Raw genomic sequence first — 26,325 nt, 5'->3', positions numbered from 1 at the left:
TCTTTAAATGCACCTATTAATCTTCTTAGGGAGACAAATCGTTATTTGGTTGGAGGGGTCTTTTTTTTTCCTTTTTTTTTTTTTTTCTTTTTATTTTCTTTATAAACTACGCTCCAAGGCCAACTGGCAAAATAAGTGCCAATGCCCTGAAGCCTTCTCAGGTACGCCTGCAGTGCTGCCAGGCCATGTGATGAGCGCACGTGCTGAGGTGGGAGGCTGGATTTTAGCTAGGTCTGTGGGTTGAAGCCCACCCCGAGCAGCTCTGCCACCAGGTACCTGCTTGCTGTGGGTTTGCTGTGGTGTCACCACGGGTGGCAGTAGGTTGGCACACTGGTCCTGCCCACAGCCCCGTCCCCCAGTGGCTTGCCCAAGAAGTCCCCATGGAAAGAGGTGGTAGCGGTGTGGGGCTGGCACTCCTGTCCTGATGTACCCCTCGTGCTTGGCAGTAATCCCCGAGCCTGGCATGGAGCGGGTCCTTTTTTTCGGCTTTAGCTGTGCGGCATGTGTTGTGCCATTGGCATCAGTTGAGTCCCTGCTTCAAGAACCCATAGCAAAGTGCTGCTTTCCACGGCACTTTGAACTCACTGCCCTGACCTGTGCTGGTGGTGTGCAGGGCTACGAGAGAAGTGTGGTCAGAGCAGGAGCTCTGGGCTGGGCTCTGTCCGTGGCAAAACGCGTGGCTTACTCCGGCCTGTCCCAGAGACCTGCTAGGCCGGAGCAGGGAAGGCAGGGTTTTCACAAGCACTTTGTTTCCTTGTGTGTGTTCCCCTCTGCTCGTGTGCCTGCCCTGTGAATCTTCAGCTTTGTGGCTGCCAAGCATGCGGGTGAGAGGCGGTGGTGTGCGGTGCGGGCCCTCCTTCAGGCCCCTGCACAGCCAAGGCAGCACCACTGCTTGAGCTCCAGCGAGCTTTTCCTGGGCTCTCTTCTCCAGCACAAAAGAAAGGAGCAGAATCACATTATTTGTGATGGATTTTGATGAATTTGGATGGATTGTAAGATGTTGTATTTTCTTGGTTTTCAGTCCAGTCTGTCTAGTATCAGGAAAATGCAGGTGATCGGTGTGAGGGCTGCCAGGTGCGTGTGACGATGGTCCTGTTTGTCCTGGTACGACCACCTCTAGGACATGTTCTCTTTGAAACGTGCAGATTTTTCACTCACCTCCCTATCAGCTTTGTCTCCGGCCCACCAATGATGAGCCGCTGGAATTTAGGTTCCTTTCACCCGCTCCCAGTGCGGAAACTGCACCGTCATCGGGGCGAGGAGCTGGCAGGGCTCGGAAACGCTTCCTTGGCCTGCTGCCCTTGCCGACCTGCTCTGCTCTTCTCACTGCCTTCCAGCAGCGTCACTGAGGAGCGTGGGGAGATGGATGTCCGCCTGCTCTCCGAGCAGACCTGCGGGCTGCGTCCGCGCCGATACGAAGGTGGCAGATGTCTGCAGCAGATAGCGCTGGAGCACGTCGTGTCGGGGCCGTAAATACTCCTGATGCTGGTCTGCGCGAGGAGGCAGTGCTGGATTCAGCTTACATCGCTGTAAAGCATTCTGTGCTGCTCAGTGCCTACCCTGGCTGACCCGTTTTATTTAGGTAGGGCGGCTGTTTAGTCCCAAAGAGTGGAATTTTCCAAGCATTCTCCCTTTCCCCTCTTTCTGCAAGCTGTGTCTGCTTGGAAATCATGCAGGTGGGGACGGGCAGGTTGTTTCCATGTGCATCACGTTTGGGGTGCCCTGAGCGCACCTCGTGTTCTGCTCTCCTCTCAGTGCTAGGTCCGTGCCTGGGGCTCAGGTAGCACCTGGACATCCTTGTGCTTTGGACTCCCCATGTGGCCCTTTTTCAGAGCAGCCAAAGCCTGCTTACCCCTCGTTACCTTTATTAGCCTTGGTTTTGACTGGTTAGGCCAAATTATGATAGAACATCAGGTCTTGTTGAACCAGGACAATGGACCGTATTCCTAAGTCATGAGCCATTGTTTACCTTAGCCTGGGAGAAAAAAGGTGTCCAGAAACATCACTCTGGGAGAAAACTCAAGCAACTCCCTCGGTATTCCTCTTGTACTTTGTCTTATCTGCCTTTCTTGTCTTGAAGCATCTCTGAGCTGCACTGGTTATTAGATTAGGATCTGATTCCTCTTGGCTCTACAACTCGGTTTCATCAAACCAGTGTCAATAATTGCCAGCTTAATTTTATTTATTATTAACTAGAAATGCAATCCAAAACACTCTGAATTAACAAATTATCATGTGGGGTTTTTTCTTCGAAACATGGAAACCAAGTCAAATGGCTGCTTTGTGGAGTAATAAGGCGGCTGCATCTGGAATCCAGTTCTCTCAGTGAGCAAACTCCTTCGCCTTGAGTTTCACCTGCTTCCCGTCCTGCAGGGCTGACGGCTGGTCAGGAGGGCCGCGAGGATGGTGGCATGCAATGGGCAGGTGAGGCTGTCCCTTTGGGGACAGGTGGCCTGGTCTGAGGTGCGTGCGGGGACAAAGTGTCTCAAAGAGCCTGTGAAACCTGGGTAAATGATGTTTTTCCTTTATCCTGTAAAGGATTTGGTGGGGGAACTTCAGACTCCGGTTTCAGAAGCACGTTTAAACTGAACGGCCTGAGATACTGAGGTTGATACTCTTAGCGGCATAGCTAGCGTGTTATCCTTTAGTTTTGCTTCCTTTCCTGCTGCAAATACCACATTTGCTCACACAAACATTTATTAATTCTGAGCGGGGTTTGCTGCTGGTGGCTGGGCTTCCAGCTGAGAGCTGCAGGCAGCGCTGCCCTGAGGTGGGCAAACAGCCCTGCGCCCTGCAGCAGTCACGGGGGGCACGGGGCGATCCCTGCCTGCTCAGTCTCGTGCCCAAACACTCTCTGCTCCTGATGGCTCCTCCACACAAGGCATCAGCTCTCCTGGTACCCTGAGGCAACCGAGGCTGGTTGAGGACCTGAACAGCACAGGGAAAAGTCAAGGGGATGACTCTGTGATGGAGGAGGTGCTGCAAGGTGCAAAGACACAGCTGCAGGATGGTGCAGGGGGGATTTTTCACAGAGGCACACAGAAATGTTGGGTGTAGCACTTTGTTTGCCTGGGCACAGAGGAGGCCAGCAGTCGGGCTCTCAGGCTGGGGCTCGCTGCAGCTACCTGGAGCTGTCCACCTCCCCGCAGCACGCCATCCTCATTTCCTCTTGTATTGGAGGCACCGGGGCTGTTTTAGTAAGCTTTCCTTTCTCTAAAAATCTACATTGGTTCCTTTCTGGTAAGTCATTACTGCCTCTTTTTTTAGGAGTGCTTCTCTTCCTATTTTTTGTGCCTGAAATGAATGTTGTTTCTCATGCCGAGCTCAGCTCGGTTGACTCGAGCTGTCATGGAGCTGGATAATGATACATTTTTTGCATCAGCTTTTAATTTTGGAGCACAGGTGGAACTCATCCAAAAAAGGTCCCTGCAGCCTTCCTGGCTTCTGAGTGACAGGATACGAACCCACTACTGCCAGGGGGGCTGTGGAAGGGACCGTGAACACAGTCCTGATGGAGCCAGACCCCCGGCCAGGTCCCTCAGTGCCCGGCAGCAGCGAGCCCCTATCCCCATTGTGGCACTTCCCCACGGCAGGCCAAGAGCTGCAGAAACCCCTCCAGGTCCTTGACTGCATCGAGCCTGCAGCTCAAAAGGGAGCCTTGCAAAAACAGACTTCTGTGCCGCTCTCCGGGGGGGGAAAGCCAGCAGCAAGTCAAGGGAACAGGCAGGCTGCCTCTGCTCTTCTGTTTGAATTGGTTTCCAGAATGTGATTTTCCCAAAATAACTTAATTGTGTATCTTTTTTTTTTTTTTTGAGAACGTTCTATATTTGTTGATGAGCATTAAATTGACATTTTCTGAGAACTGTCCAAAACAGCTCCAAGAACTCTTCCCAGAGTGGCAGTGCCTCGTTCGGAGCCCGTTGCTGCGCGTGGTTATGGCTGTCTCATCTTGTGTGCATTGCTCTGCATTTCCTGACCTTGGATGTCACCTGTCACGCCGTTACGAGACATCAAGTTCAGGAGAGCTTTCTGAAGCTTTTGGCATTCAGTTTCATCTTTGAATACTCTGAATAAATTTGTGTAGATCAGCAAACTTGTCCCTTCGTTGTCTGCCTCCTTCCCAGGACGTTTCAGAGCATACCCCATTTCTCCCACTCTGTATCGCCGGTTGTCAAAACCTGACCATTTACCTCCGTGCTCATCTTCCTAGACCTCGTTCAGCTGTTAATCCACAAGACCGTTTCCTCTTATTTGATGATATTTTACTTCTTTTTTTCTTTCATTCTTTCTTTGTAAGATCCTTTGACTTTGCCAAAAGCTGTCTGCAAGCGGAAGGGCCCTTCTCAAGCTGTCCACCTCGTTTGTGCCTTGACTTCTCCACCAACATCCTCCGGATCCGTGAGCTGTGAATTTATGAGAGCTTGTTGGTTGCCATTGGACCTGTTCCTCCATGTGCCTCCCGATCCAGTCCCTGACTGGTGTGAGCTGCCTGGCGGGTGCACGCAGCCATCCTGCTGGATTGTGCTGCCCCAGAACCTGCTGAGCCCTCCTGGAGATGGGTGGCGTGTTCAGCACTTCCCACTTGTGATGCTGGCACTGATTTAAGCAATCGGTTGTGCAGCACGCTGGTAGCTCAGCAGTTCTGTATTTGATTTCCTGAAGAACTCATAGGTGCGTTCTGCCGAGCCCCAGTGATTTGTTATTATTCATTTCATTGATTTTTGTCCTAACATTTCTCCTACTGACACTTTTCTTGAGGCAGTTTTTCAGACTAACCCTGTATATAAAACACTTCTGATGCAGGAACCTCCTTAAATTTCTCCTCAGCCAACAGCATTGCAAAGCTTGGATTCATCTTCTCTTTCATTCTTGTGTTCCCTGAATATTTCTGTTGCAACTCAATCATCTTCCGGCTTGATAGGTTCTCTGGCAGATTTCCCATTTCTGAAGTTTTGGAAATTCTCTGTTTTTTTGGCCCAGTTCGCAAGCTGTTTCTCAAGGGCTTCTCTCTATGTTTTATTAGCATTTTAAATGCAGTTTGCCAGAATTTGTTTGGTTTTGGATTTTTCCTCACAAAGATAAAGCTTTTGTTTTTTGAAGGTTTGTTTTTGGCTCCTGTAGCCTTCTTAGCCACAGAAACTTTCCTTTCTAACCCTTTCAGCTGCTGCCTCTTAACTTCTTTTTAACAACCTTTCTCGCCGTCTCTGAGTTTCTTTGATTTAAATCTAAATCCTGCAGTAGTTGTGTACTTGTTTTTTCCATCCTGGGAATATACTGAAGCTGTGTCTGACCTGGTCACTGTCATTTCAAGTCCCTGGTGGCAGTTTTGGTGCTGAAGTTGGATGCTGCCTTGCCGTCGGGACCGGCCGACAGCCCCACAGTCGCTCACGTGGCTGCTGTTAAAATCAGAGCGACTCGAGAGGGGGAATCGTGTAATTGCAGATTTACAAGATAAGCTATCGTGCCATAAAAATCCCTTAGTTACGTGCCACGGTTCAGCTTCTGAACAAGACAAAGGTCTTGGGTTTTCCTGTGGGGCCTGAGCTGGGAAATGTAAGCCGAGCAAGCGGGTGGGGGCGGAGGGGCGAGGTGCTGCTTGGACGTGTGCTCTGCCCGCCACGCTCACCACTTCTGGCGGGCATGGTATTTTCAAGGCTGTCCCCACCCTTTATAAATTATATGGTTTTAATGATGCACAAATGACTTGGTTGCAGGAATCAGTTGGACCCAGGAGGGGTATGGAGGCACTGAGCAGGCAGGTAGGAATCGGATGGATGGGGTGGGTGTCAGCTGGCACATCGCTGTGGCTTCTGGGGACAGTGTACCCCTTTCTGCCACCCCTTCTCTGTATTCTGCCTTGTGTGGGTAACAGGCCTGCATCTTGCTTTGCAGCAGGGCTCTTCATCGTTTCTTGCAGACCTTCCAAATCCTGCAATGAACAGAGAAGCTCCACAGGCAGCAGCTTGCTTTAGCGCCTGGCCCGCAGCATCCCCAGAGCAGGAGGGGCAGAAAGCTGGCCTGCAGGCTGCGCTGGGAGAATTCCAGAACTGGCTGGGCTGGGAAAGGCCTTGGATCACCCAGTCCAACCACCAGCCTGGCCCACCGAGTCTCACTGCTAAACCACATCCCTTGGTGCCACATCCATGCATCTCTTGAATGCCTCCAGGGCTCCGGCTGCACGTCCTCCTGGTGCAAACGCAACTCCCCTGGGAAGGTCTCTGGGCTGGTGCATTAGGCTGGGGTCACACAGGGATGGGGTGTCCCTGTATGGGCTATGAAGGAAGGCATTTGGGGGGCCCAGATGCTTGCCCCAGTGAAGGGAATCCTTGCGCAGGGGCTAGAGCACGTTCTTAAGCATGGGGAGAGGCACGTCTGTGGTGCTCAGTCCCAGGAAGGGTGCCTGGCAGAAGCTGCATCTTACTTGACAGGGATTGAGCAGCCCTGGAGCACGAAGCTGCAGGAGAACTGGGTTTTTCCACTGCTCACAAAAGTAATTCATTACACACCACGACCTTTCACGAGAGTGCTTGTGTTAGCATCTACTAAAATCCCTTCTGACAGTTCCCAGTCACCGTTTCATGTCTTCTCTTCTGCAGTCTTTTCCCCCGACCTCTCTGGAGCAGAATTGTGTTGTGGCATTCGCTGGTCTTAAACCCTCCATCATCCACAGTTCCAGCCTGGACTTCATCGGGTGTGGACATCAGCGTAATTGAGCCAGGGGCAGCTGTATTTAAGACAGTGCTGATTTTTAATTCTGTAACTGCTTTTTTTTTTTTTGTCCAAGCAGAGTCTAGTTCAGAACTCCCCGTGTCAGACGCGGAGCCTTCAGAGCCGTGAAGCTGTCGGCAGCAATGTTCCTGAGCTCTGCAGATGTTTCAGCAGCGCTAGTGTGAGGTTTTTGGTGCACAAAGCCCAGACCGTAGGCCCTCCCTGTCAGGCAGTTCTTCTGTTTACCTATTGAAAGGTTGCACGTCCTGTTTTCTCATCTGACCTGGCAATAGGTATTATATTCTGACTAAAATTTGGTATTATCCTACGCAATTCCTGTGCTGAACCATAGGCACTAGAAATCATTTTTCTCTACGTCACAAGCAACTCAAAACCGGCGCCATTTCACCTAGAGTGCAATTCCCCTCCTGTTCAGCTACCTCTTCTTTCCTAAATAGGCTCTGTTCACCCATTCTTAAAATCAGCCACGTGAGTGCTCACATCAGGTTTCAGTCAAACCAAGTAGGTCAAATCCGTGCTCGTAGCAGAGCAGCTCCAATTCCTGATTGTTAACCAAGCCTCCATCTTGCGGCTGGAAGCATCTGCACGTTTCCCCCTCTCATGCTTCCTCTGGGTTTTTCTTCTCCTCACCTTGGTTTTATTGCAGGGGAACAGTCATTTGGGGTCCCTCTTTTTTTTTCTGCTAGCACAGGAGACTTCCTCGTTCCTGCTCGCTCATCGTCGGTGCGGATCTGAAGCTGGGAGGTCTCATCCACAGACGTACCCAGTGCTTCGGAGCCCCCTGCGGACAGGATTCCTGCTGCGGAGGTGGGAGCTGGTGCCCAGCAGGGTGAGCAGTGGCAGGTAGGGGCTGGGGCTAGGGGAGAGCTGCTGCTCTTCTCTCCGAGCTTCCCACGTAAGGCGCCGCAGGCAGGCTGCGTTAACAGCCACGGTGTCCATTTTCTGTCTGTCATTAGTGCACGCTCTTACAGCAAAGGTGCTGGCAGCGGTGGCAAAGCTGCGTGCCAAAGGACCCGTTGATGCACCTTGGGATACTGGTTTCAGGCCTGGGTCTCGTCTGCAAAAATTTAGTGGCTGCAATGAGCCTACTTGAGTTAAATTAGAGCAAATTCCCTTCTACTTAAAGCGAGGAATTCCCAGACAAGAAGGCTGTGCCGATTTAATGGGAAGGGATGGCAATCCAGTGCTATTTTATCGTGTTGTTTTCATCTTTTCCTAAAGCTGATGACATCTCTTCACAGAAGCTGCCGTGCTGTCAGAAGTTGGGCTTACGGCAAATCATTTTTTTATGAAATTGAACTTTAACCGGCACGCTGCAAGTCTAACATTTGTTTTGGCTGTAAATAGTGCTTTATTTCTAAAGCCTCCCCGATTCTTGTTATTTCAATGAAAAGCTGACATTTTTACTGAGGGGAAAAAACAGACAGATTAAAAATAAATAAATAAATCAGAGGCGCTGTGACATCGTGCATCACTGAGCGGGGTTTGTGGCGAGCTGTTCTGCCCCCAGCCTTCATTATGCTCCTCGTGGTCCCGATGGTGCTCCCCCTGCCCACCCTCCTCCCCGACAGGCAGGGGGGCTCTGGCACAGGGGATTAACAGAACCGCTCGTCTGACCTCCTATTGATAACTCGTTAGTGGGCAGTGGAATAAATGGAAACCTCGGTGGTGTAATTCTTAATGAGCCCAGTCAAAGGCACTTGATTTTTTTTTTTTTCCTGGACAAAATTATAACTCTCGATGAAAGTGAAAGTGGTGATGAATGTTTGGAGTCTGCGGAGACATTTGGCTTTGCCCGGTGCTCTGATGAAACAATTAGGGTTGTGCAAAAGCCAAACAGCCCCCGTCAGATGGGTGAAATCCTGCCTTATTAAGGCACCTCGGTGCAATTTCTTGTGAGCAGCACTGGAGGGGGCTTCCTTTGGTACCGGTTAGCAGCCTGGCATCTGCCCAGGAGAGGTGCCCTGCCTCGGGCCGGACCCCTGGAGGGGGTGTTGGGGTAGAAGGGCTGGAGCAAGGCAGCACGGACGTGGCCAGTAGCTTCTCAGGTGCATGCTGTCCTGCGAGTCAATTAGGGCCCTGCTTTGGGGATGGGACTCGGTGGTCCTGTAGGCCTCCTCTTTGGGTCAGACCCTGTAAACACGAGCTGTTCTGGGTCCAGGTTCATATTCCCAGGCTTACAGTTAATTTCTGACCCTGCATGTAGGAGCCATATCTCACAGAGCAGGCGGCTCCCTTTTGGCCCTAAAACATCACGGGCACGTTGGGTGGCACAGGTGAGAGCCCGGCCTGCAGCACGGGGGTACCCCCCCTGCCCGGGGTGGTTGTACATCACCGGGGGGCCGTGGTGCTGCTGCCTGCACCTTCTTGCACCTGGGCGGAGGAGAGGAGCCAGGACGGCACTTTCTGTTTTGATGAGAAAGGCACTCGAGCTAAATTAGGCAGGCTGTGAGTGCTGCTAGCTCCAGCTGCAAAATGGGGTGATAACCGCCTAACTGCGCCGTTTCCACTCGCCTTCCTGGATCAGGAACCGACCCAGCCCAAACCCAGCACAGCGTGCAAGTGCTGCTCTTTGCTCTTCAGCCTGGAGCAGCTCAGTTCCTCCCTTATTGCCTTGCTTTATTGCGTGGTTCTTCCTTGCAAGAACAGGATTTCAGCCTGCAAATTCCCAAAGTGCTGTTTTAATATTTATTTTCATCTGAGTTCCTATTACTGTGGCAACATGGACTTTGAATTTCATTAGTTTTATGCATTTAAGTTCCCTTTTTAAACCCTCTTAAGGTCATACCCCGCGTGGATAAATGGTAAATTTATTACATTTGAGATTCGGGGTAATGTTTTTCCTTAACAGCTGCGGATGACAGGTAGGAAGGGCACCGAGGCTTCTGCCTTCTTGAGAAACATTTGTGGGCGTTATCGGTGAGCACGTGCACCAGATCCCAGGGCTTTTAGGCAGCAGAATAATTACATAAACTCCTGTCACAGAGGCATTCTTGCAAGCAAAGCGCCCTGGGCTCCGAGCAGCGCAGCAGGGCACGGGTCGGGGTGTGCAGGGCGCAGGGCCGTGCTCTGGCACGGGTTAAATCCAGCACCTGGGCTGCCCCACAAGGGGGGAGGCTGGGCGCCAGCACAGAGCCATTAAGCTCTTTAAGTGCTGTCCTTGGGAGTACCAGGAGAGCTGCTCCTAGCAGTTAAAACTCCCATGTCTTCTGGGGAAGGGAGGTGTAAGGGAGGGGTTGCCACAGGCACAGCTCCCCGAGCGTCCCACTGCTGCTTTTCTCAGGGCTCAGCCTTCCTCAGGTGGTGTTCTTCCATAGATGTCTCTTTTTGGTCTTAAAAGGCTCCAAAACGTGGGTTGTGAGGGGGCTGCTTAGCATATTTCAGCCATCCTGGGGGTTACTGGTTCCTGCTGGGGTGCTTGCAGGGAGCCTCCAGGCTGCCCACGGGCATCTTCTGTGCAACTTTTTGCCCAGCGCTCAGCGCCGAGTGCGCAGAGTAATTCAATTGCATCGCCGCTTGGTTGTGTAAGGGAAAGTTCAAGTCATGCTCTGTTTTGTAATGTGAAGCGCATCCTTCTGCCGACCTGAGCAATTTACCTCGTTTGGGAAAAAATTTTGCTCTGCCTCCACCAGCTGAGCCGGGACTTTGGGGAAGGAGAGGGTGCTCGGGGGATGGCGCTGAGTATGATGTTGGCTGGGCTCGCAGAAATCGCTCAACCTTGGCTCACAGCTGTGTGTTTTCCTGGCATTTCAGCACGCCGAGGAGACCGGAGCAGCTGGACCAGGCGGCGGGACAGCGGTCTGCCTTCCCCTCGCTGGCACCCGGCTCGGAAAGCCCTCGGGAGATGCGCGGCCGCGGGCAGGCGGAGGGACAGCGGAGGATGCTCCAGGTGGATGCGCGGGGCCAGAGAGCGGGGCGCTCGCCCTCCGCGTCGCCCGAGCGGGGCAGCACCCCCACCTCGCCCTACTCGCTGCCCCAGATCGCCCCCCTGCCCAGCAGCACCCTCTGCCCCATCTGCAAGACGACGGAGCTCACCTCTGCCCCCAGCCAGCCCAACTACAACGCCTGCACCCAGTGTCACAGCAAGGTCTGCAACCAGTGCGGCTTCAACCCCAACCCGCATCTCACCGAGGTAACGCCTGTCACCCCAGCCCTGCTCTCCACGTTTTTTATGGAGGGTTGAAGCTCTGTGGGTCGTGAGGGAGCGTGGCAGTCCTGGTTTCCTTCCTCCAAGAAATTGCAGCTTTGCTTTTGGCAGCTGCAGAGCGTTAGAGGCATTGCTGTTGGGCAATTCTCTGCTGGCCACTCAGTGGGTAACTGCAATAACAACTGCAATTGCTGTAACGAGGCGTGGGGGAGTTAAGGTAGTTAAAGGGAAGGGCTAGCCTAGCCCTGAGGTTTGATCTCTGGCTTCATGGTGGGACCTGAGGTGTGTGGCTGCGAGGAGGCCATGCGTGTGAAGTTGCCCTCAGCTCGTGGGGCTCAACAGCAGGGGGTGAAGAGAGCAGCAGCTGGCAGTCCTGGGGTGCTGCATGCCACGGGGGATGGTGGTTTTGGGGTGAGTGGAGTGCTTCTGGCTTCCTCGTCCTCAGTGGCCAGTGGTAATCAGCTGGGTGTTGGTTTTTACTGTTGTAAAGATGCATTTATCTCCATGGAGATCGCGGTAGGGTCTCAGATCCCAGCAGAAGGCTCCGCAGAGGTTGCAGGATTCCTGTTGCAGGTGCCCCAAGAGCTTCACCATGATTAGCACAACCCAAGGGTTGTCCAGAGGAGGTGTTTGCTTTGTCATCCTCTTCGAGGGACTGGCTGCTGGGGGGACAGCAGCTGCTGCCTGGGGTGACTTGCTTTCCTTATTTGCAGTATTCCTTCTGCTGCTATCATACAACAACACAGAAAGGTGCCTGAAGCACTCTGGTGGCATTGAAAAGGATGAAAGGGAGGCAGCTTGCAGGTTTACGTGGTTGCTGTATCCCTTGGTGATAGGAGTCAAACTATGGCAGTCGCAGAATGGCTGAGGCTGGTGGGGACCTCTGGGTCCATCTGGTCCTACCCCTGCCCCCTATCAAGCAGGGATACCCAGAGCAGGTTGCCCAGGACCACGTCCAGGCAACTTTGGAAGGTCCCTTCCGTAATGCAGGGATTTGGGGAAAAGCCACAGAGAACAGAGTGAGCCAGATGCTAGCCAGGGTGTTTCAGCACAGGGATGGGACATGGACAGGTGGAGCCATTTGCCTGAAGCAGCTCTCAAATCCATACCTCTGCTAAAACCACTGCTGTTGTCTGAGTTTTTGGGGTCAGTGCCACGTGTACCCTCTGCCACGCAGCTCGAGGTGAGCACCAGGAGCTCGGTGGTACTGGGGAGCCAGGAGCCCTACCCAAGCTGGGGCACTGCAGCAGCTCCTGAGCATCCCTCCCCTCCAGAGGTCATCTCATCGACTTCTGCTCAAAGCAGAGATCGAGTGGGGTAGCTCAGGGTTTTATCCAGTTGGGTCTCAAACACTTCCAAGGGTGGTGACTGAGCCTGCTGCACTGCCTGCCTCTCCTCCATACAAAACTTTTTCCTCTATCCTGCCTGATCCCTTAAGCCCAGCAGGTGCAGCAAGGTTGGTGCACGGTGTTTCTGGTGATGTGATTTCCTGTGGTTATATTTTCCAGTTGTGTTTGCTTGCAGGTAAATCCATTTTCACAGGAATAGTTCACGTCTCTACTCATGGCTGGGGTAGATACAGCTTTCTAACTTCTCTTTCTGCTTTCAAGGCTGATAAGCAGGACTAAATCATCAGAAATGTCAAATTTTCTAATAAAACTGAAACCAAGGAAACAAAAACTGTTTTACACAGTACATCCCCTTCTGCACAATCTGTGGCCTGCCAGAAACCACAAGTATGGTGAGATGAGAGCTCCGCCGCTTGCTTGGCGTGGCGCAGCCACGGGTAGCGGTTTCTGAAACCCTTGCAGGAGCCACCAGGTCTTGAAATAAGGTGTTTGTATAAGCTTGGCGTGTCTTAATATCTATAAAATACACGCATGCCCACACGTAAAGAACTAACAGCAGGGTTAGTGTGTGGGAGCTGCAGTCTGTCAGGCTCCATCCTGTCACTTCTCAAGCAGATGTCTCAGACAAGGGCTCACTGTACCCCTAGCAAAGCACCTGAACCCTGCAATTAGATGCTACTTTATGCTCCAAAGGATGCACGTTTTTTAAAAAAGACACTTTTATTTCATTATTTTTTTTTTCATATGGCTTGATGATCATTTTATTTTAAAGGCAAGTCATGCGTTTATATCGTTCCTGAGCAGTTGGCCTCTTGGCGTCTGGCAGCGGCGTGTCTCGAGCTGATTGCTTGCTGAGCAAAAATATCCCGTTTGGTTTCTTGTTTGTTGTCTTTGCATTTCTTTGAGCATCAGCTCATTCTTGTCTCGCGGGGCTGGGGAAACAGACGTTCCTGTCCCCTCTCTGTGTCGCTTGGAGTTGTACAGGCAGTTAATCAGATTCTTGCTCAAAATAAATGCTGTCGTAGCTCTCAGTTCTGTCGCGTGCTGGTGTGCGAGTTTTCCCATTCATTCACTAATTTTTCTGAAGGTCAGTGCTCTTCGCTAGGAGGTTATTTTAAGCCTGGGGAAATTTGAAGCAGGGAGCTACCAGAGCATCGTTAAAGACTGGAAGTGAAATGTGAAGAAGTAACGAAATAGTGTGGTAAAATTTATCAGTTGACTCGTGCTCCCATGTATGAAATAGGCTTTTGAATGGAAATGGAGTATTTCAAGTGCAGTCTTGTGATCCTAATGCTCTGCTAGGATTTTAGAATTTCTCGTTGAAACTTTTCCTAATTTTCCTCTGGCTTTGAGGATTTATTTATTTTTTTGTCAGGCTGTTCTGCAGGACCACCCTGGTACTGCTGCCGTCTCCTCTGTGAGTGAATAGCTCGGTTTTGAGCTAGTACAATAGGTTTAGAAAATCTTTTTTCTCCATCTTTTGCTTTGTAATGCTGTTCGTGTGGCTTCTGCCTGATCCCGCAGCATGTTCATCTGATTGGATTTGCTCTGTTTGGTATAATGAGGAGGCAGGCATCCTATCTGTTCCTTGGGGGGTTTGAAGTGTCATAGCACATTGCTAATCTGGGAAATGTATTTCTTCAGTATTGTCTTAATTTTATTTTTAGGTTGCTTTTAATTCATTTTCTCCCCATCTTAAATGATGTGGGTTTGTTTGTTTGTTTGTTAAAAAAAAAAAAAAAGAGGTTTTGATTTTAATCAAGAGTAGTGGCACAGCATTAAAATACATGCTTTAATTCGTGTTGAAATGATGCTCACAGCTAATAGGTTTGCTTGGGAGTGTTTTAGGGTCGTAGGGAATCCTTGCGTTCTTCCTTATGTTTCTGTTGTGCTTTTTTCCAATTTAAAATCGTGTTCACCAGACGCAGTTTCAGAGGTATTCAGATGCACTCAGTAGATTTTGATTTTTTTTTTTTCCCCTGAGCGAAAGGAGCTTGTTTATACGTGTATGGCCCTCACCAGGTTTCTTCCTTTGTCACACCCCAGCTGTGGTCAGGAGGACGAGGAGCTCGGCGGCTGGCTTCCAGCAGCACAGGAGAAGCTCTCGGTGGCTCCCGAGCTGGCTGTGCTGGGAGGGGGCAGCAGCTGTGTTGGTTCAGCAAATCACTTCACAAAGAAAGAAAATGAAGGCTGAAAGCTGCAGGAATCGTGAAGGTGCTGGTGTGCTGCTCTTCCGAAAGCCGATTGCTGCACTTGGCATGTTTTTTGGCAGGTGAAGGTGCCGCCGAGCCCAAATGGTGTGAGTGCGGTGGCATCGCGCCCTGCAGCTGGCCAGGCACACGGCACTGGGTCAAGTCCCCCGTTTTGGGATGGCTTCTGAGGTAGCTGCATCACGAAGAAGGAAAAGCCAGAAAAATCAATCTGTCGTTGTTGTTGCTTTGCAGATCCAGGAGAAATTTCCACCGGGTTGGGTGGAAGGAGAGCCACGCTAGCTCGATCCCGAGTTGGCTGTTTGCTTTCGCACCGCTTCAGCCAGCTCTGAATGTGATTGCAGGGAATAATGCTTTTTTTTTTTTTTTTTTTGGTGTGAAAATGTTGTTAGGCCTCCTGAATCTCTCTCCCTGGACCAACAGGTTGTGTGCACGCATTCCCTTCCTTGCTGATGACCTTCACCTCTTAATCCCCTTATCTGTGCGCCGAGCATGCCAGTCCCCCCTTCATCCCGGGTCTGCAGCGTCACAGTGAGGTGCTGCCGGCACCTCCTAGCTGGGTTTTTTTTTTCTTTTACTTATTTCTGCTCTCCCTTTTTTTGTTGGGGCAGCTAGCTCTGAATAGAGCAGCTGGTCTGAAGCTGGAGAGCAGCACACTTGCACTTGCCGAGGCTTTCTAAATATAAATGGCTTGCTTGCCTCTGCAGCCACTGCTGCAGGCTGAGCAGGGGCTTCTGCGGGCTGCCTGCAGCGGCGTGCGCGCTGCCTGCTCGATGGATTGCCGTCCAAGCCGGAGCCAACAAAAAAAAAAAGCTCGTGAGTAATCGTGGCTGTTCCTTCCCGTGCTCTGCCTCTCGCTCCTCTCTGCAGAGACGGCTCCAATAAGGAAAGATCCACTCAAAGAAAATGTCACAAGCAGCTTGGCCAACCGGTGGCCGGTGACTAATGGGGCTGGCGGTGCTCTCGGTACCGCTGCCGAGGAGCCAACAGCAGGTCCCAGCGTGGAAAGGAGAGGAGAGGAAAGGAGGGAGCACTGAGGGTGCCAGGTGCTGCCCAGCAGCATCTCTTTTGACCTGAATTTTAGCTGATGGCCGTTGTTATTTACAAAGCCACGTGGGCTCCTCACACCAGAAACCCAGCCTGGTTTTCCAAGCTTTCTTGTCCCTAACCACCCTCCTGCCTCTTGCTGGGGCACGGCTGCATTTTGGTGCTTACAGGCTAAAAGGGGATTTAGGTAGTGTGAAAGCATCAGGAATTTCCAAAAATAACCCCGTGCAGGCAGGAAGGTGTCTGCAAGCATCACAACAGCAGGTCACACCTGCCGAGGTGCTCCTCGCAGCTGGAACTGAAGCTCACGGAGCCTTGCTCGTGGCTTTGCCTCCAGTCTGAGACATAAGGTGAGGCTTGGCCCCTGGGCAGCGATTACCGGAGGGGTGTGGTGCTAATTGGACTATGAAAACTGGTTAATTGAGCTCTGATTGAAACGCCCTCTTATCTAGACTGCAAACCTTTTGATCGAGGACAGCCGAAGGGTGGGATTTTTTTCAGCTCTGGATTTGGCTCGCCTTGTAAATATGCTGTGCCGTTGGCTTGGCTTTTTTTTTTTTTTTTTTTTTCTCCGAGGGAAATCAAAGCAAAGTTGTTGCAGTGGCTCAGTAGGAGAATTCAGAGAGGGAAATGTGGTCTTAATGGGATCGGAATAGACCACGCAGCAGGTCTGTGGGATTAAACGTGTGTCGAAACGAGTTAAGGCAGGGATGCAGCACAGCGCTACGACAGCCGGGGGTGGGTGCTGGGGGAAGGCAGCGCTCTGCTGGCTCCGGGAGCTCGTTTCTGCCTGTGACACCCCCGGGCATCTTCCCAGGCACCCCAGGGCCAGTTCCAGCTGCGTGGCTGGGTGCCGGAGCGCGAAGGCGAGGCAGCACCCAGCACCGGTGGGCTTCATTTGGGCACGAAATGTGTGTTGGAACTCCCCCAGGATGGGAAGCAGGCCCAGCGCCGACCTCCTGCTCCCTCCAGCTGCCTGCTCGTCCTCCTGCCTGCAGCCCTGGGGCTGGGCTGGCCAGCTCCTTGCTGCCAGGGGAGGCTGGCAGGGGACAGGGGCGCGCATCGGTGCTGCGGGAAGGGGGTTTGGTGCCCCGCGCCCCTCTGCCGAGCGTGACACACCGTGCTGCTGCTGCAAGGAAGGAGAAGCACAAAGGCTTGGGCTCATGCGTTTAGCAAAGCCTGGCTTATTGTGAATCATCCGCTGTCCTTATCAGAGCGCCACAGACGGCGTTTGCATCAGTCACAGCACAGCCTGCTCGCGGAGTCGGCGGCAGCGCTCTTCCCGTTGAATTGCCGCAAGCAAGCAGCTGTTTGAAGCCCTGTCCCCAAAGAGCAGAGGAGCTTGTCGTTTTGCACAGAGCCCAGCTTTGCGAGATGTGTGGGCTCAGCAAACGTCCCCTGGAAAGGATGCAAACCCAGAGGTGTGCACGTATATCACTGCAAGAGGCTGGCAGCGTGGGGCCACGGCTGGGCTTGGGGCTAGCAAATGGGAGCCCCCAGGGGGGTGTTGGTTTAATAGGGTTTTGCCTGGTGCAGCACACCAGCGCGTGAAGATGTGGGAAGGGGGAGCTGCAGGTGCTGAGCTGCTGCCAGCAGAGCTGGGAGGAGATGTGGCTGCAGCTCCTCGGGGCCACAGCTCCTCCCAAACCAGCGTAAGCACGGCTGTGGTCCACACGTGCTCTGCTCGGTCCCTTCTGCACTCTCCGGCATGCCACCAGGTCTTTCTGTCCTTGGGGACACCTCGCTTTGCTCCTGCCCTCCAGGAAGGTGCTGCGCTGTGCTCTGAAGGTCTTGAGCAGAGCGCGGCACCCAGCAGATACAGCACAGGTCCAGTGGGAAGGTCTCGCTAAAAGCTAGTGGTCAGTGACAGGGTACCCAGGGACCTGGCAAAGAGTTGAATTCCCTGAGCCTCTGGATTCCTCAGCAATCAGGAACACGCTTAATGTGGGGAGAGGCTCGTCCTTGAGCACGCCTGTGTCCGTGCTGCGCACGATGAGCAGCCTGTGCTCTCCCTGCTGCAAAGCCTGCCAGGCCTGGAGAGCAGCAGCTATGTCCCTGGTGCTTGGTGGAGCTTGGCCTGCAAGCACAGGAGCAGCTAATGCACTGAAATTCGGTTTTACGAACTCTACCTTATGCTCTGCCCTGCCATATTAATTTTCCAGATGATATGATTGTGGCTTTCCTATTTGAGAGCTCTTTGAAAAATGCCACCAAGCCAGCACGCCGCTGCTGCCATCTGTCTTCTGAGTGGCTTCTGGGATGCCGTTAGCAGACAATGGTTATTGTCCTATTGAATTAGGAAGAAAGATCTGCAGGCACTTCTGAAGTATTGCTTTCCACAGGTAACCCTGGGTATTAATCCTAGTTGAGGCTGGGGTCACGTTGAAGCAACCCTCTGTGCAGATGCTGGGAGCGTGTCCCCAGTGACAAGTCCCGGGGTCTGATGGCTCTGAAGGAGGTGCCCTCGGAAGGTCTCCAGCACCATCACTCGGAGCCCCCACCTCCTCCAGCCTCCATCCGTGTCCTCCTCCACCGCCACTTCCTCGCTGCACAAAGCACCGGGAGGCCCAAAGGGTGAGCACGTGGAGGCGGTGTTGGTTTGGGTGCAGAATGCTCTCCCTCCTGCTGCTTCCCCCTCACTGCTCCGTCCCTCATTTGCAGCCTGCTGTCCACTCACTGTGGTTCCTCGTTGGCATTTGGAGCTTGGAGCAAACCAAAGGGGGGGGGTGAAGGCAGCTGGGTTGATGCAGAGTGCTCTTCTTTACCTTTGTTTAGTCGGGATGGGCACAGTGCTCAGCTTGCACAAGGTATCCGCCTGTCCCGTGCCCGTTCTGGCCATGGTGGCAGTGCTGATGGAGGTGCTGAGCGTGTTCAGCACCCAGAGGGGCTGCACTGAGCTCTTGGACTGCAGTAGGAAACATTTAGGTCATTGAGCCTGCGCTGGCAGAAGATGTGTAGCTGTCTGTCACGGCTGTGATGTTTTCATCAGAAATCAAGGAAGGGAAGCTTTTTTTTTCCCCTCTCTTGGCCTGACAAGTTAATGTGAGCTTCTGTTGGATACTGGTTGCTCTCAGCCCCTGCATGCCTTCTGCAGGATCTCCAGCTGGAGCAGCTCTGCTCTCCTCCTGAACGAGAGCACGCAACGTGCCCGTGCTGAGGTCCCTGGTCCAGGCTGGCTCTGCTGGGCTCCCACCCTGAAGCAGTGGGAGAAGAATGAAGGGACCAGAAAGAGGAAAGTTTTGCTTCTGGGATATATTTTTTTTTTAACCTAGCAATTTTTATTTTACATTTTTCTCTTCTGGAGAAGTTTCCAGACCTGTAACCAAGGGCTTGGCCTGTCCTCTGAGCAGAACAAGGCTTGCAGGACATAGTGGGGTGCTTTCCTATGAAGAGTTTGTGCATCTTTTTGGGGTCTTTTGATTTAGATCTCTATGGCACACAAAAAAAAAATCTTGATTTGAATGCCCAGTTTTAATCTTGCTTTCATTTGCATGTGTTAGTATTTTTTTTCCTTGAGGAAGGGGTGATTGCTGTTGTAGACGGGCTTGCAGTTAAGCACCCCCTTTTTGGAGGCGTATATAACAGCTAGGAAAATCCAATTAACGGCGGCGTGGCTTTACAGCTATTTGTTCACTTTGAATTCTTTGCAGATTTTTGTGTTAGAAATGGTGTGGTTTTTACTTAGCACGTGGTGACTAGCACACCGTGTCCTGGTACGTTGGGACGGGAATAGCAACCCTACCAGAAAAAGGCTGTTCCCACTGGAAGCAGGACCTGGAGGCACACGTGGCCATGAGCTGTGCCAAAGGGGATGCCCTGGAGACAGCAGGAGCCCCGTTCTGCAGCGGGGAGCTGACTGTCACCGCCTCATGGCCTTGGTGCAGGGATGGCTCCTCCAGACAAACGCACCCAGTAGGGAACCGCCAGTCCCAGGCTGTCCTCTGGGGACAGGGACAGCAAGTAGCAGGCTTAAACTGCAAGGAAGTCGTAGGTTAACGTGTTGGGACTGCTTGCTGACAGGACGGTTAAGCCAAAGCCCCAATATTCGCCCTTCTAGTGCCCACCCAGTAAACTCACAACTGCTGGGAGGTGGAAGGACCCAATCTGGTGCCCAGGGACATGCAGCGGGGGCAGGAGGGGACATGACCCAGTCCTGCCTCGCTCTGTGGCTGCCTAATTTGTTCGATACCTGCATCTGCTGAGCAGCGTGAAAAGCCAAACAATGGCACAGGCTGTGTGAGTGATTTCAGGCAATTTTGGTGATTTTCTGTGCGAGCGATTTCAGCTGGGGGCAGCTCGTGCCGTTGCTTCTTTGGCCAGTGCTTAATAACAGGAGTTGCTTTTCTTTATTATTCTTAATTTGAGTTGTGGGATGAGCCTTTTCAGCCCAAATCATCCCCTACCACGAGGAACTCTTGCAGGATGCCGGCTGGGTCAGGACTTCTTAACGAAGGGCAGGTCACGGCAGCTTTGGGGTGTTTCAGGGCCATCGCATCAGCTCGCATCTTCTTAGCTACAGCCATAGATCTGTGCCTCACCGGTCCTGTGGCTGGCTGGACTGAGAATTATTCATGGCAGGGAACTTAGGTTTATCTGGAGTAATTGAGTAATTAACTCTGTTTAGGTATTGTGCAATGGCTTGTCTGTCTCCAGGCCTTATGTTCTGCAAGAGCATCCGTTACATATTTAATCCATGGCAATAAAAATGCATTTTGCTTTGCTGCATTGGTCCACTCCAGTTTGTTCCCTTGCCCAAGCTGTTCATTCCAGCTGGTTTTCTCAAAAAAAAAAAAAAAAAAAAAAAGTGCATTGGACCAAGACAAATGAGGAATAACTTGGCCACTTTAGTCTGGAGAGGATGGGAGGCAGAAATGGCTGCTCTGTGGCCCTCTCTGAAAATATTTCATGCTATTTATGTCAGCACCCAGGATTATCCGTATCATTTTAAAAACTTCAGTCCCACGTGGCTTGTAACGAGCGAAACAGAGCAAAATTAGTTGTGTGACGTCTGTAGACGGGGCAAAACTTGATGCCTAAAAGTACCTTGAGGTACTCAGGCTCACTGGGTTCGTTCCCTGCGCTGCAGGTGCGACCTCCAGGTGCTGTGGTCGTTCAGGAGCATCCCAGAGGAACCAAAAACACGTGGTGAGGCTGCAGCAGGGCCTGCTTGGAGCAGAAACAAGGAGCTGTGCAGCAAATGAATGAGGGTTTTGTTCCACACTACTGCCGGAAAAGTGGGACTGCTTCTAAGTTAATCTGCTTTCAGGCTGCGTGTTGAGAGCAGCCCCTGTGCGTTGCAACAGGAGCTGGGCTGCCAGCTTTCCCCTTCGTGCCCAGGGAACCCCCTGCTCTGGGCACTGACAGCAGGCCCCTCGCTCCTCCTAGGCTGCTGTTTTAGTTCTGTAGGAGTCAAAGAAGTCTCAGGAACCAAGAGGCTCCCGGTGTTGGGATGCCTTGCCGCAGGGTACCAGAGCAGCAGCAGAGCAAGGCAAAGCACTCCATTAGGCTTCCCAGGAGCACGAGGGCTCGCGTCGAGGCCCTGCAGCTGCGGGGCTGGGAGCTGCACTTAAAGCACATCCATGCTGCAAGCTCACGAGGTAAAACCCTGGGGGGAAGCTCTGCGCAGCGCCCCGTGACCACATGTGGAGCAAAGCGTCCTCCGAGCACATCTGCGTGCCCGAACCTTTCATGTGCTCCCACGGACGGAGAACAAAGGCTGTCTAAACAGGAGCTAGTGAGGCAGCAAATCGCACAAGAAACATTCCCTAATGAAGTGGAAGGACTTGTCCCTTTGCCCAGGGCTGTGGCACTGCAGGCGCGCAGGGCTGGGCAGCATCATGCTGTGACGGGGGCCTGGGGAGGAGAGGCTGGGGGCACCCTGGCAGGATCAGAGCGTAGGGTCTGGCTGCAGAAGGGGCTCTGCCACCCCTTGATCCCTCACGGGCATGGGTTTCTTGCCTTCGCCCAGGAGGCAGCGGCTCCCTGAGCACACGGGCAATGGGGACCTGGCAGGGGGAGCACCACCCTGCCTGTAACGGCAGGCCAAGGTTAGTTGCAAAGCTGTTCAGTGATGGTTTGTATTTTATTCATTTTTTAATTTGTTTGCTTAATCTTTGTGTGGTGTGGGGAGGGAGGGCGTGCAGATCCTGTTGTGCACGGGCAGGGGGTGGCAGGGGTGGCCGCCCCGGGAACAGAGGGATGTGCTGTGATGCACGCAGGCAAGGCAAGGCGTCTCCAGCAGCCTTTTTCCTGCCCTGCCTGTATCTCGGCAGCAGTCTCCTAGCAGGAGCACATTGTGTTCACTCTGCTGCCTTTTCCTCTGCTGTATGCAGAAGAGATGGCACCCATTCGTGGTTCCCGGTCATTTTGAAAGCAGCGGGAGAAGACTCGGTCTCAGTTAGTTTGGGGGGTGCTAACTAGAGAAAGAGGCTTTCTTAGGGGAAAATTGGTTAATAAATGACTAATAGGATGAAATGGCGCTGTCTTATCCTGCAGCTTGGTTCTCTGGACAAATGCAATTTCCCATCTGTTGTTTGCAGTGAAGGAGATGAGTTTTGGGGGTTTGTTCCTGCTCGCCAGCACGGGTTGATTATTTCCTGGCAAGCGCTAGCACGATGATTACCGAGGGCTTCTGTGGCTTCCCCTTCTGGACAGAAGTGCCGGGGAGTGGATTTTATTTGTTTTGCTGTCTTTGAAGAGAAAGCTGAGCATAAGGTGGCTGTTCTCAGAAGTGCCTCGCTGACCGATCCCCTTGCCAGTTAAGAGCCTGAACACCCCTAATTGCACGGTCCTTCCGGAGCGCTGCGTCCTTGTGCAAGCGTGCTTTACATCTTGACCAGGAAACTTCAGCCCACATCCCTGTGTGTACTGGCATGGAGCTGGCATGTGTTTTGGCCCGTCTTGAGGCCACGCTGGGACAGCCATCGGCTCCTGCCATCCTGTAGGGGAGCCTGCAGAGACCTTGTCCCCTGCTGCTGTCTCTTCTCCTTTGTGCCTGCTCCCCTAGGTGGGACCCTGGCTGGTGCTCCACATTGCAACCTCCCAGGGGGTGTTCTACAGGGCTCTTGCCTCACTTGTGTGCAGGTTGTGCACCGATCCAAACAGCGAGAGCTGCTTGCCCTGCTGTGAATAAGTGAGCACTGGGGTAAGCCATCCCTGTGCTGCTACAGGAGAAATGGGCAAAAGGAAATCTTCAGAACAATGTAGATATTTGTATTTGTTGTGCTCTCCACCAGCCAGCCTGAGATGGTGCGGGAAGCCTTCTCTGCGTGCTACCATTAGCTTTGCTTGCTTGTCAGGAGCTCTTCCAGGCTTTGCTGAGCTTTCCCTGCTTTCCCCCTGCAATTCCCACCTTCTGCCTGCCCTGCAGCACCCCCAGCCCCCCGCCATAGCTTGCTGCTCTCCCCCCTCTCTAGCTGGAGGCTGTCGTGTAGTGTCGCCTGTTCTCTTGGATCAGGCTGTTCCTTTAATTGCACGGCGCATAGCTCTGGCAGATTTTGGTGCGATGCTACAAAATGCAAGATGTGCCCCCAGAGAGCTCCTCCAGAGTTGATCCAGGAGGCATTGCAAGGAAGGGACGTTTCGCTGACTCGCTGATTTCTTTAGATGGTGGTTCTTCAGCTGCAGGCTAAGCTGATGAGCTGAAGGCGTGTGAGGACACTCAAGGCATGTCCCTGGCAGCTCTTCAGCTCCAGGAAGAGGCTGGGATGCTGCAGTGTTCCTCTGGGACAGCTAGTAGCACCCACTGATGAACCCCTTCTTCATCCAGCCAGTGATCCCTGGCACTGAGCCTTCCCTCAGGGCAATTAATGCAGTACTTTCATTACCAAATTACAGCCTTGGCTATTTTTATACCACCCTGGCTCTGGAGGGCCCGGTGGCAAGGGAGATGGGACCCTGCTCTTCAGGCACATCTGCTGGGGGTCAGCTTTGTGAGCTTGGGCTCCTGGAGGCCTGGAGTTGGAAAGCTCCTTGCTTGCTGTCTTGCAGTTCCCAAATGCGTTTTTCCAGGATTTTCAAATATGTAGAATGTTAAATACGCATTTTGGACAACTTGGAGGAAACCCATGTTCCTTTCCTTTGTTTGACAATGAACTTGTCCCATTTTTCAGCTGGCTGTGCACCCAGTTTCCTCATGCTGGGAAAGGAGGTCAGGCTGCATCTCTCCCTGTCCTGTTCAAAGTGGCCAACCTGCATGGGACCTCTTGCTTGAGATCACATGGAGGCTGCTAGTGGCAGCCCAAAACAACCCTTTCAGACAAGTAACTGTGCTCCTGACGTGCCCAATGGCCTCCTGTATGGAGAGCTGTGGCTGCGGGGAGGTGTAAATGGGCAGAGCAGGTCAGGAGCCACCAAGTCTCCCAAATCTCAAATCTAATACTCTCCTGTCCTACTCCGCTTGTCCAGTAGGACAGCCTTCTGTGTCACCTCCAAACGGTCCCAAATAGCCAATCTGTGGTAAAGATGGAATTATTCTTCTTTTTGATCCTAAATTTTGGCTCAAAGAGATCGTGGGTGTTTGCTTGAAGCCTTCATTTGCAGCTCACTTTAAAGCTCTTGCCTACTGCGAAGGCTGAGCACTGTGCTTGGGAGGCCTTCACGGCCACGTTGTCCTACCTCAGGAGATCCTGAGGAGATCCTCTCCTGCTAACAGAGCTGGGGGCAGGCTGTCTCCACACAACTCCATAAAAGAGCTGGTGGCAGAATAATGGTGGAAGCCCCCTGAGCTCAACAACCCTCTCCATCACCGTTTCATATCGAGTCGCTTTTACTTGGGCGGCTTTCTGGGGTTGTTCTAGGGGGCCTGGTGATCTGCAGCACATAGGGCCGCGTGTTGGCCCTCCCTGTGTACCTCTGCAAAACACCACTCCCCTGTACCAAGCCCATCTGCAGAGGGTCAGGATTTGCCCCCCGTGCATCCCGTGGCACCGGGTGGTTCAAGCTTTCAAAGCTGGCGAGATGAGTTTGGGCACTAAGGCCTCTAGAGACGAAAGGCCTTGTAAGTTTTACCTCCGTGAGCCTTGTACCGAGCCCAACAGCATGTGTATAATTTGCTTTAATGGCTAGAAACATCTGCTGTTAAAAATGATGCTTAATATATTTGGCTTCCATTTCCAGTCATTAGTTCTTTTTATGCCTTTTTATGCCTAATTAAGAACCTTTTAGTACCTGATATTGTTTCCTCTGAATGTGCAGCTCTGTCGTAATCAAGTCACTTCTTAATCTTCTCTTTGATAAACTAAAAAGATCAACCTCTTTAATTCTCTCATTTCAGACATTTTCTCCTAAAATTGCTTTTACAGATCCGGTCTATATCTTTTGCAGAGTTGTACTAATGTTTTTTAAATGTCGGTGTTGAACCGTTCACGGTTCTGGAACGGCTCCCTCAGTGCTGGAAGCAGAGGCTGAGCCACCTCCATATTCCCACCTCCAGCTTCGTGCCACCGCATGGAGCCAGCTCAGGTTTGCAGGAAGCAGAGACTCGGCTGCATCCATATTTATTGCTATACCAAACCCTGTAATGTGGCGATATTGCCACAGCGAGATCAGGACCCTACTAGAGAGGTACCTAAGCAGTGGTAAGCCCTTGTTGTCCTCCAGGTCTGCCAGGTAACTAATCTGAAATCCATTTAGCACATTCAGTATTTTATAGGGCTTTTTCTTTTTTTTTTTTTTTTTTTTCTTGTCAGCATGTCACTTACTATGAGGTTAAATCACCTTTTGGACATCATGTATATTGCTTCCATTCATTACTAATACCAAATCTGCATTCTCAGCAGAGAATAAAATCAGGTTTGCTTTCCATGACCTATTTTCCCTAAAACCACGTTGACTGGCATATATGCTTGCCCTTCAGTTCTCTGCTGCGTGACTCCAGTGTCATCTTTCTGTCTTAGAGAGATGGCTGGCTGGCCTGTGCAGGTCATACCCTTGCTGGCTTGGTATTTAAGCAGAAGACTCTTGCAGTCTTCTAAAATTCCCTCAGTGCACTTAAAGATTAACATCAGCATGCAGCAGTTTTCTTAGCTCTCTCAGATCTTTTGGATGCAAAATTATTCAGATCTGCCAAATTTAAATATCCTTAGTGCTGGTAGATGTTGTTGAATGTTCGTCTCAATTGCTAATAAGTTGGAAATGCTTCATCCTTGAGATGAGTATTATCCCGTTTCTTTCCAAATGTTTACCAGCAGTAATTATCGCACTTCCACCATATCTTTCTCATTAGCAGTGTTACCTTCAGCATCCAGTAACAGACCTGTGTCCTTCCTCGGGTAGCCTCTGTCCCTGATGCACACGATAAATCCTTTCTGCTGCTCCCCAACAGACTTTTTCATGAAGTTCCCGTGTTTTCATACAGTTTATGTACTTCACAGGTTCTCGTTTCCATCAGTTGATATTGGTGTGCTGAGGTCTGATAATTGTTGATTTTATATTTCCAATTGTGCCCCCCCCCCCCCCTTTTTTTTTTGCACAGCAGTCACCTTCCCTTTTAGCCAGCCTCGTTCACTCCCTAGTGAGGGATTGGTTCTGTTTCAGAATCATCATTTACACTCCAATGTCCTTTGAACTTTTTGGTATTTCTGCAGTCAGATTTCCTCAGGTGAAGGAGACTAGCATGCTCTGCACAGCCAGTCCAAGGCTGTTCACGGAAGCACAACTTTGCTTCTTGGTACTTCAGAGCGTAGTGGTGACTTCAGCATTCCAGTGATGGGAGCTGGACCTTGAGTTTTGACCTTTTTAGGTTTTCCTCTTCTCCTTGATGGGCGTTTCATTTTGCTGCTTACCCAGACTGTTGGCGCTAAGGTAGAAGTAGTAGGAAAACTTCTTTCCATGTTCCTGCCTC

The 26,325-nt window shown here is 51.8% G+C and overlaps 1 protein-coding gene across 1 annotated transcript in view; it reads left to right on the top strand.

Annotated features, from left to right (window-relative positions):
- BSN (bassoon presynaptic cytomatrix protein) overlaps positions 1-26,325 on the top strand; it is a 69,039-nt gene that overhangs the window by 4,378 nt on the left and 38,336 nt on the right. The window contains exon 3 of the mRNA XM_032194235.1: positions 10,483-10,861. Coding sequence (XP_032050126.1) covers positions 10,483-10,861 — 379 coding nt within the window. The remainder of the gene's footprint in view (positions 1-10,482; positions 10,862-26,325) is intronic.

This window comes from Aythya fuligula, chromosome 10 (assembly GCF_009819795.1).
Source record: "Aythya fuligula isolate bAytFul2 chromosome 10, bAytFul2.pri, whole genome shotgun sequence".
Classification (NCBI taxonomy): domain Eukaryota; kingdom Metazoa; phylum Chordata; class Aves; order Anseriformes; family Anatidae; genus Aythya; species Aythya fuligula.
The sequence above is the reverse complement of the archived record's forward strand: the minus strand, read 5'-3'. Positions and strand labels throughout refer to the sequence as shown.